The sequence below is a fragment of the Eptesicus fuscus genome, chromosome 23 (genome assembly GCF_027574615.1).
Source record: "Eptesicus fuscus isolate TK198812 chromosome 23, DD_ASM_mEF_20220401, whole genome shotgun sequence".
In the NCBI taxonomy this organism is placed as follows: Eukaryota; Metazoa; Chordata; class Mammalia; order Chiroptera; family Vespertilionidae; genus Eptesicus; species Eptesicus fuscus.
Genome location: NC_072495.1, coordinates 11,616,005 through 11,628,940, shown reverse-complemented (window position 1 = coordinate 11,628,940; position 12,936 = coordinate 11,616,005). Strand labels below are relative to the sequence as shown.

Here is a 12,936-nt window from a genome sequence, read left to right as displayed (position 1 = left end):
GCAAATGGAAGGAACACAAAAAATGCTCCATGTCATTTGCCATCAGGGAAACACATCAAAACCACAATGAGAATGAGGCCCAGCCGGTGTGGCTCAGTGGTTGAGCACCAACCCATGAACTAAGAAGTCACTGGTTCAATGCCAGGTCAGGGCACGTGCCCAGATTGTGGGCTCGATCCCCAATAGGGGCGTGCAGGAAGGAGCCAATCAATGTTTCTCTCTCCTTGATGTTTCTATCTCTCTATCCGTCTCTTCCTCTCTCTCTAAAACCCAATAAAAAACACATTTTAAAAAGCAATCACAAAAACAAATAAACAAAAAACACAATGAAGTACCATTTGAACCCATTAGGATGGCTACAAAGACAGACAGTAACAAGTGCTGGCGAGGATGTAGGGAAACGAACCCACGCACACTCCCAGTGGGAATGGAAAACGGTGCAGCCGCTTTGGAAACACTGGTAGCTCCTCAAAAAGTTAAACAGAGTTACCATGTGACCCAGAAAACCTACTCGTAGTTACATAAGAAAGAGAAATAAAAACATGTCCACACAAAACCTTGTACACAAATGTTCACAGCAGCATCATTCACAATAACCGGAAAGTGAAAACCACCCAAGTGTCCATCAGCTGACGATGGATAAGCAACACGTGGTCCCTCCACACAGCAGAATGTCCCTGGGCCATGAAGAGGAAGAAGTTCTGAAACGGGTGAACCCTGAAAACGTGCTGAGAGAAGAAGCCAGCCCTACTGTACGACTCCATTTCTGTGAACGTCCAGAACAGGCAGATCCAGAGACGAGAGCTGATAGAGGTGCCAGGGGCTGGAGGAGGGGGCTCTTTGGAGGGTGAAAATGTCCCGGAGGCACCAATGAGAGCACAGCCCCGTGAGCACAGAGACCCACTGACTCGTCACGCTCGGGGCGGGCGGGGCGGGGGTATGACGGTCTCGAGCCGCTGTCACACGGGCGGGGAGGCACGCTACCTTGTCTGCCAGCAGCCCCTGCAGCTCGGCCCTCTCCTGGGAATGGCGCTGCTGCTCCTGGCCGAGCGCTGCCTCCTTCTCCTGCACCAGGCTCTGCGCGGCCTGCAGGTCGGCCTCCTGCTGCCGCACAGCGCTGCTCAGCGCCTCCTTCTCTGCGCTCAGCACATCCAGCCGTGAGCTCAGCTCCGACCCGCTCTGTGAACACCAGGCGGGTGGGCAGGGCTGCCAGGTGCCCGCCACCCCTCACGCCCACCCCACCCAAGTTCACAGGTTTCACAATCCCCAGAGACTGCGAGCTTTTGGAAGGCCAGGGCCCATGTCCTGTGTGTTCCCTGCGTGCTGGGTCACAGCCACAGGCCAGGCTGGCCGAGGGGCCACTGAACCAACCTGGTAGCATCTAGGCGTGGCCCAGTTCACGGGGAAGAGGACCCTGACGCCTGTCCCGCCCGATCCGGAGGCCACCCCGGCCAGCAGCTCACCTGCTCCGTGCGGCTCAGGTCCTGCTGCACGCGCACCAGCTCCCCGGACTTGGCCTCCAGCTCCCTCCTGAGCTTCTCTAGCTGGTCACTCTGCTCCTCCAGCTGGGACGGGGGACAGTGTGTCACGGGGATAGTATGTCACGAGGACAGTGGTGCCGGGGGCTCCAGAGCCAGGGCCTGTGCACACGACGCACCTTCATCTCGGACTCGCGCTTCACCTGCTCCATCTGGAACACCAGCTGCTCCTTCACTCGCGCCACCTCCTCCTGGTTCTGCTGCTTGGCCGTCAGCTGCTTGGCCGTGTCTGCGTTCTGCGTGGACAGGGGATGGGCTCACGCTCTGCCACCGCCGGGCCTCCCGCCTCCCGCCAGTTGCCTGCACACGGGCCCCACCTTCCTGAGCAGCTCGGCGTGCGTGGCGATGAGCTTGCTGTGCTGCTCCTTCAGCTTGGTGTAGCGCGCCTCCGTGACACTGGCCTTCTCTGCGGTGAGAGGTGAGGCTGTGACCCCCAGCTCGGCAGAGGCCCCCACTGGGGACCAGACCCTCCCACTGGGCTCGGCCACCCGGCCCGGCCACGCACTCTCGGCCTCTTCGCGCAGGCCCTGGTTCCGCTCGCCCTCCAGCTGGGCCGCCCGCAGCTGGGCCAGCTCGTGGCGGAGCTGCTCGTTGTCCACCAGCGCCTTCTGCTTCTGCTTCCGCTGCTCCTCCAGCTCGGCCTCCAGCGCGTTCACCTGGCCCTTCAGCTGGGAGACGTACCGCTGGGCCTGCGGCGGGAGGAGGGTGTGGACATGGTGGACATGGACGTGGGGACTGTGCCGGGCCCGCATGCGGGTGCTGGGTGCGGGTGCTGGGTGCGGGTGCTGGGTGCAGTCGTATAGCCCGAGGCCCCCCTTGGCCCACGTCTCCTCACCTCCAGCTTGATCTTCTCCAGCTCGGCCCTGAGTGTCTCCACCTCTCTCTTCAAGGTCTCGATCTGGAGGTCCCTGGGGACAGAGGTCGGGCAGGCAGGGTTTTCTGAGGCCTGCGCAGTCCTGGCGGTCAAGTTCAGACAGCCAGGACAATCAGAAGACCCTGCACAGGATCTGTGGTCTCCTCAGCGGCTCCTGGGGATCTAGGAGTCTCCAGTTCACATCCCCCACCTGTGGCCTCTCCTGACCACAGCTCCATGGAGGCCACTGCCAGCCCTCCCCCAGGGGGTCCCAGCCTCACCTGTCATCCTTCATGGAGCCATTGGGGGGTCCAAACGTCTGGTCAAAGAGGTCGGCCACCACCTGCCACAGCAAAGCACAGTGACCCCCACCCTCCAGGCCAGGAGAAGGAGGGAGCGGAGGGAGGCCCAATCACCCCAAACCCCCCTGCAGGAAGAGGGGGCCACTCACCACTGGCTCCCCGGCAGGGGGGCCCGTGCTGATCTCAATGAGGTTCTCGGGCTCCTCATCCTCGGGGGCCTCCTCGGGGATCACCACCACCGGCTTGATGTGCTCAGCCAGCGCCGAGGCCCGCAGGAAGTTGGGGGGTCCCTGCAAGGGCCATAGGTGAGAGCTGCTCAGCGTGCCCTCCACCCACCCAGGAGCCTTCCCTGGCCATCCCCAGAGCCCACATGGGGCCCTGCTAGGCACCAGGGTCATCCAAGGGCTCAGAACCCAGAGTGGAAAGCAGGGCAGGCACCTCGGGCAGCCGGGGGATCTGGATGAGGCGCTTGAAGTAGAGCATGTCGGACGCTCTGCGGAAGAAGTTCCTGAGGCTGCGGGACACACGCGGGAGGTCAGAGGGGAGCCTGGCCCCCTGGCAGCCCCCGCCCCACAGACATGCCTGCTGGTACCTGTGAAACTGTTCGTGGAACCGGTCCCTGTGGCCTTGCAGGGTGTCTGCCGGGAGACCTGGGCGGAACAGTTTGAGGACCTTCATCTCTGCTCACCACTCTGTGGCTGCGAAGACTTCACATTCCCCCCTCCCTTCCGCTGCCTGTTCCTCCCCATTCTACAAGCCGCCACAGATTAGAGCGATCCCTGTCACCCGGCCAAGTCCCCACCATGGAGGGAAGAGATGTGAGGGGACAGGGCGGTCCCAAGACCGGCAAACCCCCTGGGCCCAGCTTCGGAGGCACAGTGAAGTTTCTTTAGACTCAAGTTTGCCCTGGTCTGGTATTCGAATGGCTCCTATGCCCCAGGCCAGCGTTGCCAAGTGGGGAACCCCACGGAGACACTAGCAGCGACGGACGCAGGGGCAGCCAGGGGCTGCTGAGGCCTGGCATCCAAGAGACTGGCACACACTTCAACTGCACCACTTTTCTCTCAGAGTGTTCGCTTTGGAAAATAGGGATTTTTCGTAACAAGTACGTAATTTATGTTCATGGGTAATGAGCTCATCATTGCTACTTCTACTAATTTCTCATCTCTGATCCATTACATGCCAGTCCATGTAAGCCCCCTGGAGTTCAGGCTGGACCTCAGGGGCCGCGGTAGCGGTGAGGGGACCGGGGTGGCGGGACTCACAAGAGTGCAGCCTGAACATGAGCTTGACCGTGTAGTGGTAGAGGTGGCTGCAGTCCTGGATGACCTGGATGAGGGGGGCCAGGCGGCACTGGCCTGAGGACATCTGGGACACGGCGATGGCTGTGTTGAGCTGCCGAAAAACTGAAGAGATTGGGGGTGGGGGGGGGAGAGAGAGAGAGGAGGAGTGTGAACACGGGGAGCCGGGAGACGTGGGCAGAGCTGACGGGAGCCTATGACAGCCGTGGTGTGGAGAGGCTCATGGCGTCGTCACAGAAGCCTGGGAGCTGCCGTCCTGGGGGGCCTGGCTTTCCCACTCCCGCTGGGCAGTGAGACTCCGTCCCTCAGATACCAGCGGGCTCCTTACTTCTACAACGGGAGCCCCGTGCGCTGTGGCTGCTCCAGACTGAGGCCAGTGCTCCCTCAAACTAGGGTGACAAGGTCGGGCAAATGGGATCCAGCTCAGCCTGGCCAGGCTTACCCGAGAGCTTCAGGGGGGCCTGGGAGCAGCTGCGGCGGCAGAGCCAGGACGCGGCTCTGTAAAACCCGTGACCCCAAACTTGTGCCCAGGGCCAACCTCCCTGGACCCTGACAATCATGCCTTTCATCAGACCATCCAAGTAGGAGGGACAAGGACAAACATGAGGCTGCCCGCCCCCCAGCCTCTACTCTGGGCAGAGACAAGTAGGCAGCCCGCCAGGACGGAGAGCCGCCAGGGCGCCCACATGGGACACGGACCCGGGACACTGCTCCAGACGGGCGGGCCCTAGCTCTGAGTCTTCCTGTCACCTCGCCTGGGCTGGGACCACTGGCAAACCTCCATGTGACACGGGAATGCCCAGGAGGGAGGGGACGAGAAGGCAGGAGCCCAGTGCTGTCCCTCGCCTTTTTAAAACTTAACTTGTAATTCCATGTCAAGTACATTTTCCTTGTAAAAACTGAGAATACCCATGAGGTTCTATTTTGGGGGTTTTTGAGACACAGCCATTTCTCCACTGAGGGGTCCTCAGGACGCCCCATCTCTGGCTGCTATAAACAAAGCAGCAAGGAGCAGCCTCCGGGTGGGCAAGGCCCCTGCACCTCCCTCCAGATGCTGCCAGGATGCCCTTCTCTGTGCTTCATTAAGACATCACTGATCTGGGGGCCCATCTGTGGGCTTTCTCCACCTTCCCTTGTGGGGACCCCTGTCTTGCCCACACTCAGCCCCCACCCTGGCCAAGAGCAGCACAGGGGTAAGGACCGCAGGACTCAGCTCCCACATGACACATTCCTGCCAGGGTCCAGGCTGGGTCCTGGGCAGGGCCACCCTCCTGGGCATGGAGGTTCAACGCCAAGCTGCCCACAGGCCCACCCAGACCGGGATGCCAGGAGGCTGCCCAGACACACCTCTTCCTAACTCCGACTTTTCCTTAAAAAGGCATTTGCTTCTCCTCCTCCCGTGAAAAGCATGAGTCACCCACAAGTCATTCTGAAGCTGTGGCCACAACAAGCACCTCTGCGGCCCTGGGAAGGGGACCCTGAGGCTTCCTGTCCGAAGGCTGCCAGTCCCTGGGCGGGGAAGTCCAACAGGACTCAGGGGTCTTTCATAGCAGCAAACGGGCACGATGACCCAAACTAACTCTCTGAGGCGGGAGCCTAAGTTCGGACCCGGCAGATGCAGCTCCTGGTGGGACCACCCCTGCCCACCCTGGCCTGGAACAGGAGTGGGTTCACGAGGTGGCAGGAACAGCAGATCTCACACCGGCCCCTGGAACTATCCCCAAAATTAACCCCCCAAAAAAATAAATAAATAAAAATAGGGATTTTTTTTTTTTTATAACGAGTATGTCATTTATGTTAATAGGTAATGAACTTATCATTGCTACTTCTAATTAACTTCTCGACTTCTCATCTCTGATCCAGTACGTGCCAGTCCACATAAGCCCCCTGGGGCTCTGGCTGGGCCTCAGGGGCCGCGCTTGCGGTGAGGGGACCGGGCGGTGGGGCTCACAGGAGTGCAGCCTGAACGGGAGCTTGACCGTGTCGTGGGAGAGGTGGGGGCAGTCCTGGATGGACCGCGGGGGCAGTGCATGCAGGAATGGGGTGTCAGTCTTAGTCTGGCTCACAGAGGCACCCCTGGTTCCTAGTCTCCAGGTTCCCACACCTGATCCCTCCCGGCTCACCTGATTCAGACAGTTTCAGCTCGCAGTCCATGTAATCGAACATCTCCACGGTGAGCTGGAAGCTGCGGGGGGAGGCGAGAGGGTTGAGAGAGAGTGGTAGGGGGCACGGCCCTGGGAGAGCCCTCCACAGTTCATCAACACGCCTTTGCACAGCACAACGGCCCTTCAGCCAAAAACACCTGATTCCAAACAAATCCCATCCCCTCAGTGTTAGCTTCATCTCCAGAAAACATGACCTTTGGCCCCAGAGAGCCACTGACACGTGGGAACCTGGAGACTTTAGGGACAAACAGGGAAACTGAGGGAGGAGAAGGAAACGGTGCCAGGCCACTGCACCTTCTGGAGAGACTCACATGTCGTTGATGTCAGTCCCAGCTGCCTTCTCCAACACCTCGTCTGTCACCTCGAGGCCCGCAGGAAACTGGGGGTGCTGCAGAGAGGACGCCCCTACTCAACAGCAGGCCCAGAACCAGTTCTAACTTCTGAGGGAGGGGAAGAGGCTGGAGAAGCCCCCGACCTGTGGAGCCGCCCTCGGCCCTGGGTGCTGGCTGAGGAGGGACTGCGAGGGACTGGAGACCAAGGACAGAGATGGGACACCTAGTGAGGGCGAAGAGGCTGCCCAGACCCAAGGGCAAGGCCAAGACCACCTCCAGTGTCCGTAGAAAACGCCTCAAGAAGCTCTGACTTCCAGGAACCCACATCCCCGTGTCCCCGTGGATCAGGTTGGGACAGAACAGGACCCGCCCTCCGCTAGGTCCCAGGACATCAGGAAGGAAAGCCCAGGGCCCCCCCGCCCCACGACCCTCCCGAGGACACCACCTTGAGGTGGAAGGAGATCTTGGTCAGCAGGAGTTTGGTGTACACATTGACCAGCTGTCCGTACCGATCGTGCAAATGGCCCTGTGGAGGGAGGAGCTGGATCAGCGCCCACTGCCCAGGAAGGTGCCCGAGAGTCCCATAGGCCCTGGCACGCCACGGGGCAGACCAGGACGCTGAGGTGGGACGACACCCGGTGACAGCCGAGTGTCACTCCTTCACCCACCCATCACTTATTCACTCAACTAATGTTAGCCAGCCAGAGGCGACTGACTCTTCTCCTGGGTACCTCCACAATGCCCTTGTCGCAAGCTCTCTCATTTTGTTTTTTTAATCATACTCCTTGCCAGTCTTGTCAAAGAAACTCCTGTGACAAGAGCTCCTGTCCAGGCAGCAGGCCAGCTCTGGGTTGAGATTCTTTATTAAGATGCTTGCGGCAGCCCGGGAGGCACACTCCAACAGGCGCGTGTCCATATCCACCCAGGTGCCTCCTCTGTCAGCTCCTGACACTGCTTCCCCGTGGCCACGCCAGCTAGACGTGCGTCTGCCATGGCAACCTGCTGCCGTTTTCCTGACTTCGGGTGAAACACAGCGGTCCGGGCTCCTGCGGCCCTGGCTCCAGGGGCGCCCTGCCCGGCGGGGCTCTAGCATTGCTCCCAGGGGACAGAGAGGCCAGAGGCTCTCTCCCCACCCCCGATTCTGGAGGGTGCAGAAGGGGACCTACATGACAAGCTCCCGGGCTCTCAGACTTGCCCGTGAATAAGAATCTTCTAGGAGCTTCCCGAGCACACAGATTCCGATCTGAGATGCTAAAGCAGCCAGTCTGGGGGCCCCGGAGCCTGCACCCCTCCCACGGGCTCTAACCACCACCATGACCCGCCCAGGAATGGGCACTGCTGCGTTTCCCGACTCAGGGACTGAAGGGCTGGAGGCGCCTCGTCATGCCTTTGGAACTTCCTGTACCAGACCTTCTAAAGCAAGGCTGCAACGCCCCCACTGTCACCCCAGAAAGCATCACTCTAACTTCTGCTCTGAGAACGTGAAGAAAGGCACGGTCACAGGGCCCTGCCGTTGCTCCGCCCTGAGTGCTGAGGACTCGAACGCCAAGCAGGCCACGGCTGGACTCCGCGGAGGGTGAGGGCCTGAGGCCACCAAGCTCGCCTCCACACCTACCCATAGCTCCCCGATCTCCCGGATGTTGCTCCGGTACCGCTGGCAGTCATGCAGGACCTGCAGCACAGGGGGACGAGGGAGGAGGCTGGAGAATCCAGGACTGGCAGGAGGGGCCCAACACACTGATCCATGCTGGCGGCACGCTGAGGGCGAGGCTGGGAAGGGGCAGGTGGAGGGCAGCGGGGCGGCGGGACAGTCTCTCATTTCAAAGGGACACTGCCCTGCCTCCCCTGGGCACCAGCAGACAGGCCCAGCCTCCCGCTGCCCCAAGAAGCACAGTGGCTGGAACAGGAAACCCTCTGGGGACCAGTGGACAGAGGCTACTCACGTTGGGGTGCCCATCTCGAAGGACCTTGTGGAGGACATGGCAGAATTTCCAGCTGAGGATGGAGCTGCTGGGAAGCGGCAGGCCGATGGCATAGGACCAGAAGGTGAAGGCCCCCTTCTCATGGTGAGTGCCCAGAATGATGCCTACCAGCGTCAAGGCCAAGTGCAGCATGCAGAGACCAGCGTGGGGAAGGCCGGGGGCACTTGGTGACGCCCATCCCACAGCCACTGGGCCCCTCCCCACATCCCTCTCCCCATCCACCATGGTTCACAAAGAGCTCGGCAAAGGTCAAGAAAAAGGGCAATGCCTTAGCCAGTCTGTCTCAGTGGATAGAGCGTCGGCCTGCAAACTGAAGGGTCCCGGGTTCAAGTCTGATCAAGGGCATGTACCATGGTTGCAGGCTCCTTCCTGGCCCAGGCCCTGGTAAGGGCTCATGCAGTAGGCAACCGATCGATGTGTTTCTCTCACATCGATATTTCTCTCTGTTTTCCCTCTCTTTTCCAGTCTCTCTAAAAATCAATGGAAAAATCTCCTCAGGTGAGGATTTAAAAAAAATATATATTTTTTAAAAATCCCATTTACCATTGCACCAAAAAAATTAAGACACCTAGGATTAAACTTAACTAAAGAGGTAAAAGACCTGTACTCAGAAAACTACAGGACACTGAAAAAAGAGATAGAGGAAGGCATAAACAGATGGAAGAACAAACCGTGTTCATGGATTGGTAGAATCAACATCATTAAAATGTCCATACTACCCAAAGCAATCTACAGATTCAATGCACTCCCCATTAAAATACCAATGGCATATTTCACAGACCTAGAACAAACTCTCCAAAAATTCATCTGGAATAAAAACAGACCCCGAATGGCCACAGCAATCCTGAGAAAAAAGAACAAAGTAGGAAGGATCTCAATACCAGATACCAAGCTGTATTGCCTGATACTGGCACAAGAACAGACATATAGACCAATGGAATAGAATAGAGAACCCAGAAATAGACCCAAACCACTATGCTCAATTAATACTTGACAAAGGAGGCAAGAGCATACAATGGAGTCAAGACAGTCTCTTCAGTAAATGGTGTTGGGAAAATTGGACAGATACATGCAAAAGAAAAAATGAAACTAGATCACCAATTTACACCATACACAAAAATAAACTCAAAATGGATAAAGGACTTAAACATAAGACAGGAAACTATAAAAATCTTGGAGGAATCCACAGGCAGCAAAATCTCGGACATCTGCCGAAGCAATATCTTCACTGATACAGCTCCTAGGGCAATGGAAACTAAAGAGAAAATAAAAAAATGGAACTACATCAAAATAAAAAGCTTCTGCACAGAAAAAAAACACACAAACAAAACATCAACAAAACAACAAGAAAGCCTACTGCATGGGAGAACATATTTGCCAATGTTATCTCCAATAAGGGTTTAATCTCCAACATTTACAGGGAACTCATACAACCTAACAAAAGGAAGATAAACAACCCTATCAAAAAATGGGCAACGGACCTAAATAGATACTTTTCGAAAGACATATGAAAACATGCTCAAAGTCACTAATCATTCGAGAGATGCAAATCAGAACGACAATGAGATACCATCTCACACCTGTCAGAATGGCTATCATCAACAAATCAACAAACGACAAGTGCTGGCGAGGATGGAAAGGAACCCTCGTGCACTGCTGGTGGGAATGCAGACTGGTGCAGCCACTGTGGAGAACAGTATGGAGTTTCCTCAAAAAACTAAAAATGGAACTCCCATTTGACCCAGTGATCCCACTTCTAGGAATATATCCCAAGAACTAGAAACACCAATCAGAAAGGATATATGCACCCTTATGTTCATAGTAGCACAATTCACCAGAGCTAAGATTTGGAAACAGCCTAAGTGCCCATCAGCAGATGACTGGATCAGAAAACTGTGGTACACCTACACACTGGAACATACGCTGCTGTAAAAAAGAAGGAACTCCTACCATTTGCAACAGCATGGATGGTCCTGGAGAGCATTATGCTAAGCGAAATAAGTCAGTCAGAGAAAGATAAATAACATGATCTCACTCATTTGTGGAATGTAATGAACAACATAAACTGATGAACAAAAACAGATCCAGAGACAGAGAAGCATCGATCAGACTGTCAAGCCTCAGAGGGAAGGTAGGGGAGGGTGGGGGTAAAGGGGGGAGATCAACCAAAGGACTTGTATGCATGCATATAAGCCTAACCAATGGACACAGACACCAGGGGGGTGAGGGCATGAACGAGGAGGGGTGGGAGGGGGGAATGGGGGATAAGGATACATATGTAATCAATAAAGAAAAAAAGGAGAGAAAGGGCAAGGTCATGCCCCTCAAATTTAACAGGGCCCAGTAGTCCAAGACAATAGATGGTGCTCCTGAGATGGGGCTCAGAGTCTGACAGGAGCTGCTGGAGGTAGGAGGCTCTGCCGGGCCAGGACACAAGAGGACATGCGCCCGTCTCGGTGGAGGTGGACCTCACAAAGCCCCAGTGGCCACCTGCAGTGCCACTAAATCACTCCCACCGTGCCCATGGTCAAAGGCCACACAGGGCAGGCCCCCATCCTCCACGTCCTCCCAGCGCCCCTGGGACCCAGAGGCAGGAAGGATACGCCGGGCATGCTTCTCCTTCACGGGGGCCTCCTGGGTATTGATGGCCTTACTGATGCTGATGGCCTGGAGGGACAAAGGAGGCAGAGTTCAGAAACGGCAACACCCAGACAGACAGGGCGACCCCTCCCGCGGTGAAAGGCACGTGTGGAGACGGACAACCAGACATCTCTCAACCTAACCAACCAAACTCTGAAGGCTTGACATGCGCAGCTCAAACCACAGCTGACACCCGAGGCCATCAAGCTCCCAGGGGTCTGGGCGGTGAAGGAAGCGGCTGCTGCTGCAGACCACCTGCGCTTGGCTTTCCCGAGGCGAGGCCCAGTCAGGGTCCTGTCCCTCCTCTGGGAGAAGCGGCCCGAACAGAGCCCTCACCACACGCCGTGAACAGACACCTGCCAGCCCCATCTCGCCATGGCAGGACCCAGAGGAAGGCTGCAAGCTGGCAAGGCCCATACTGCCCCTGCATGGGAAACCAGGATAAACCCAGCTCCGTTACCTGCCACGCAGGCTGTGTCTCTCCTGGGTGGGGCAGGTACGGGAGGGGGGTTCGCTGCTACCACCTGGGCCCTGAGCAAGCAGCAATCTCATCCTTGACGAAGGTCCTCTCCCATCTCCACCCACTGGAGTCTGGCCTCCTCCCCGTGTCAATGCCTCCTCTTCCGAGAAGGCTGCCTAGAGGTGACTGCTCCCTCACCAAAGGCTCAGGGCACCTACTGTCACCCTTGCCCACCTCACCCAGGAACTACCACCAGCCCTGGGTTTGCTTGTGGATGTTTTATTTCTCCACCTGGCGGCAGGTCTTGTCCCCCCACCCAGCCCTGAGCTGGGGACATCAGTGTTTGTGCACTGAGAGGAGCAGCCGCGAGTGACAGGACAGGGGCCTGACGAATGCAGACACCTCTCGGGGCCAGATCCTCTCCCGCCTCCTTCCCTTCCCCCAGGCGGCCAAGAAGCTGCTCACCTACCCTGCAGCCAGACCTGAGCATCCCGCCTTGTCAACAGGAAGCATGCAAGAGGGGACAGGGCAGAGGGGGCCCGAGAGACAGTGCCAGCGCTTTCTTTTTACGGCTGCAGCCACTGTGCTCCCCGCTGCTGGCATCTGAACAATAGTCGCTGCCCAGCTCGCTCATTTCTGGTGTATTGTGACCGACTTGGAGCCTGCTCAGAGATTTCCTCTGTAAGGAAAGCAGCCCCTGGGAGCGCAGGTGGCCATTCAGATCAAACACACAGGCCAGAGCTGAGGGAGCTGGGGCTGGGCAGAGGCCGTTTCTGGAGCCGCCCAGCACGGCAGGCCGCCCTCCTTTCACACACTGTGCCCATTGTGGCCTGGTTCACACGGGGTGCGGGCAGTGCTGGGGAAAACCAGGATACATGCTCCGGCATCAAGGACGGGCTTGGGGAGCAGCCCCTGCCTCGGGGTACCAGGACCTGGAAGAGCGCGGGCAGCTCTGACTTCTCTGTCAAAGCCGCAAGCCACCCAGGGAAGGCGCCCTTGGCCACTGGTTCTATTTGCCAGACTCTGCCAGTACAGCCGCCCGAGCCCTCGGCGCCTTCACCGAGCGCCCCTGTGGGGAGAGCACCCCACCCGGGCAGAATATGTCTAAGACAGGGGCAATGACAGGCACTAGCTTACCCTGTGCCGAGCACGGGCAACATGCCTCCCAGCAACAACCCTAGAAAGTGGTCACGAGCCCATTTCCCTGGTGGGGAAACTGAGGCACTGGGGTTAGGGATCTTGTCTGACAACTAATAAGAGCAAAGGCAGGTTTGGCTGATTCTATGTTCTGTGTCTTTAACGATTCTGTCCCACGCTCCCCCAGGTGTGGGTGAGCAGCTGGGAAGAGAGGGCCACTGAGGCA

General features: G+C 57.6%; 1 protein-coding gene across 1 annotated transcript in view; it reads right to left on the bottom strand.

The window, feature by feature from the left end:
- HIP1R (huntingtin interacting protein 1 related) overlaps positions 1-12,936 on the bottom strand; it is a 30,181-nt gene that overhangs the window by 5,162 nt on the left and 12,083 nt on the right. Inside the window, exons 2-18 of the mRNA XM_054712503.1 lie at positions 11,077-11,140; positions 8,435-8,577; positions 8,107-8,163; positions 6,937-7,017; positions 6,471-6,547; positions 6,118-6,179; positions 3,959-4,099; positions 3,286-3,343; positions 3,132-3,207; positions 2,843-2,983; positions 2,673-2,734; positions 2,374-2,446; positions 2,044-2,227; positions 1,856-1,944; positions 1,658-1,774; positions 1,464-1,565; positions 985-1,179 (exon numbers count right to left, since the gene is read on the bottom strand). Coding sequence (XP_054568478.1) covers positions 985-1,179; positions 1,464-1,565; positions 1,658-1,774; positions 1,856-1,944; positions 2,044-2,227; positions 2,374-2,446; positions 2,673-2,734; positions 2,843-2,983; positions 3,132-3,207; positions 3,286-3,343; positions 3,959-4,099; positions 6,118-6,179; positions 6,471-6,547; positions 6,937-7,017; positions 8,107-8,163; positions 8,435-8,577; positions 11,077-11,140 — 1,722 coding nt within the window. The remainder of the gene's footprint in view (positions 1-984; positions 1,180-1,463; positions 1,566-1,657; positions 1,775-1,855; positions 1,945-2,043; positions 2,228-2,373; positions 2,447-2,672; positions 2,735-2,842; positions 2,984-3,131; positions 3,208-3,285; positions 3,344-3,958; positions 4,100-6,117; positions 6,180-6,470; positions 6,548-6,936; positions 7,018-8,106; positions 8,164-8,434; positions 8,578-11,076; positions 11,141-12,936) is intronic.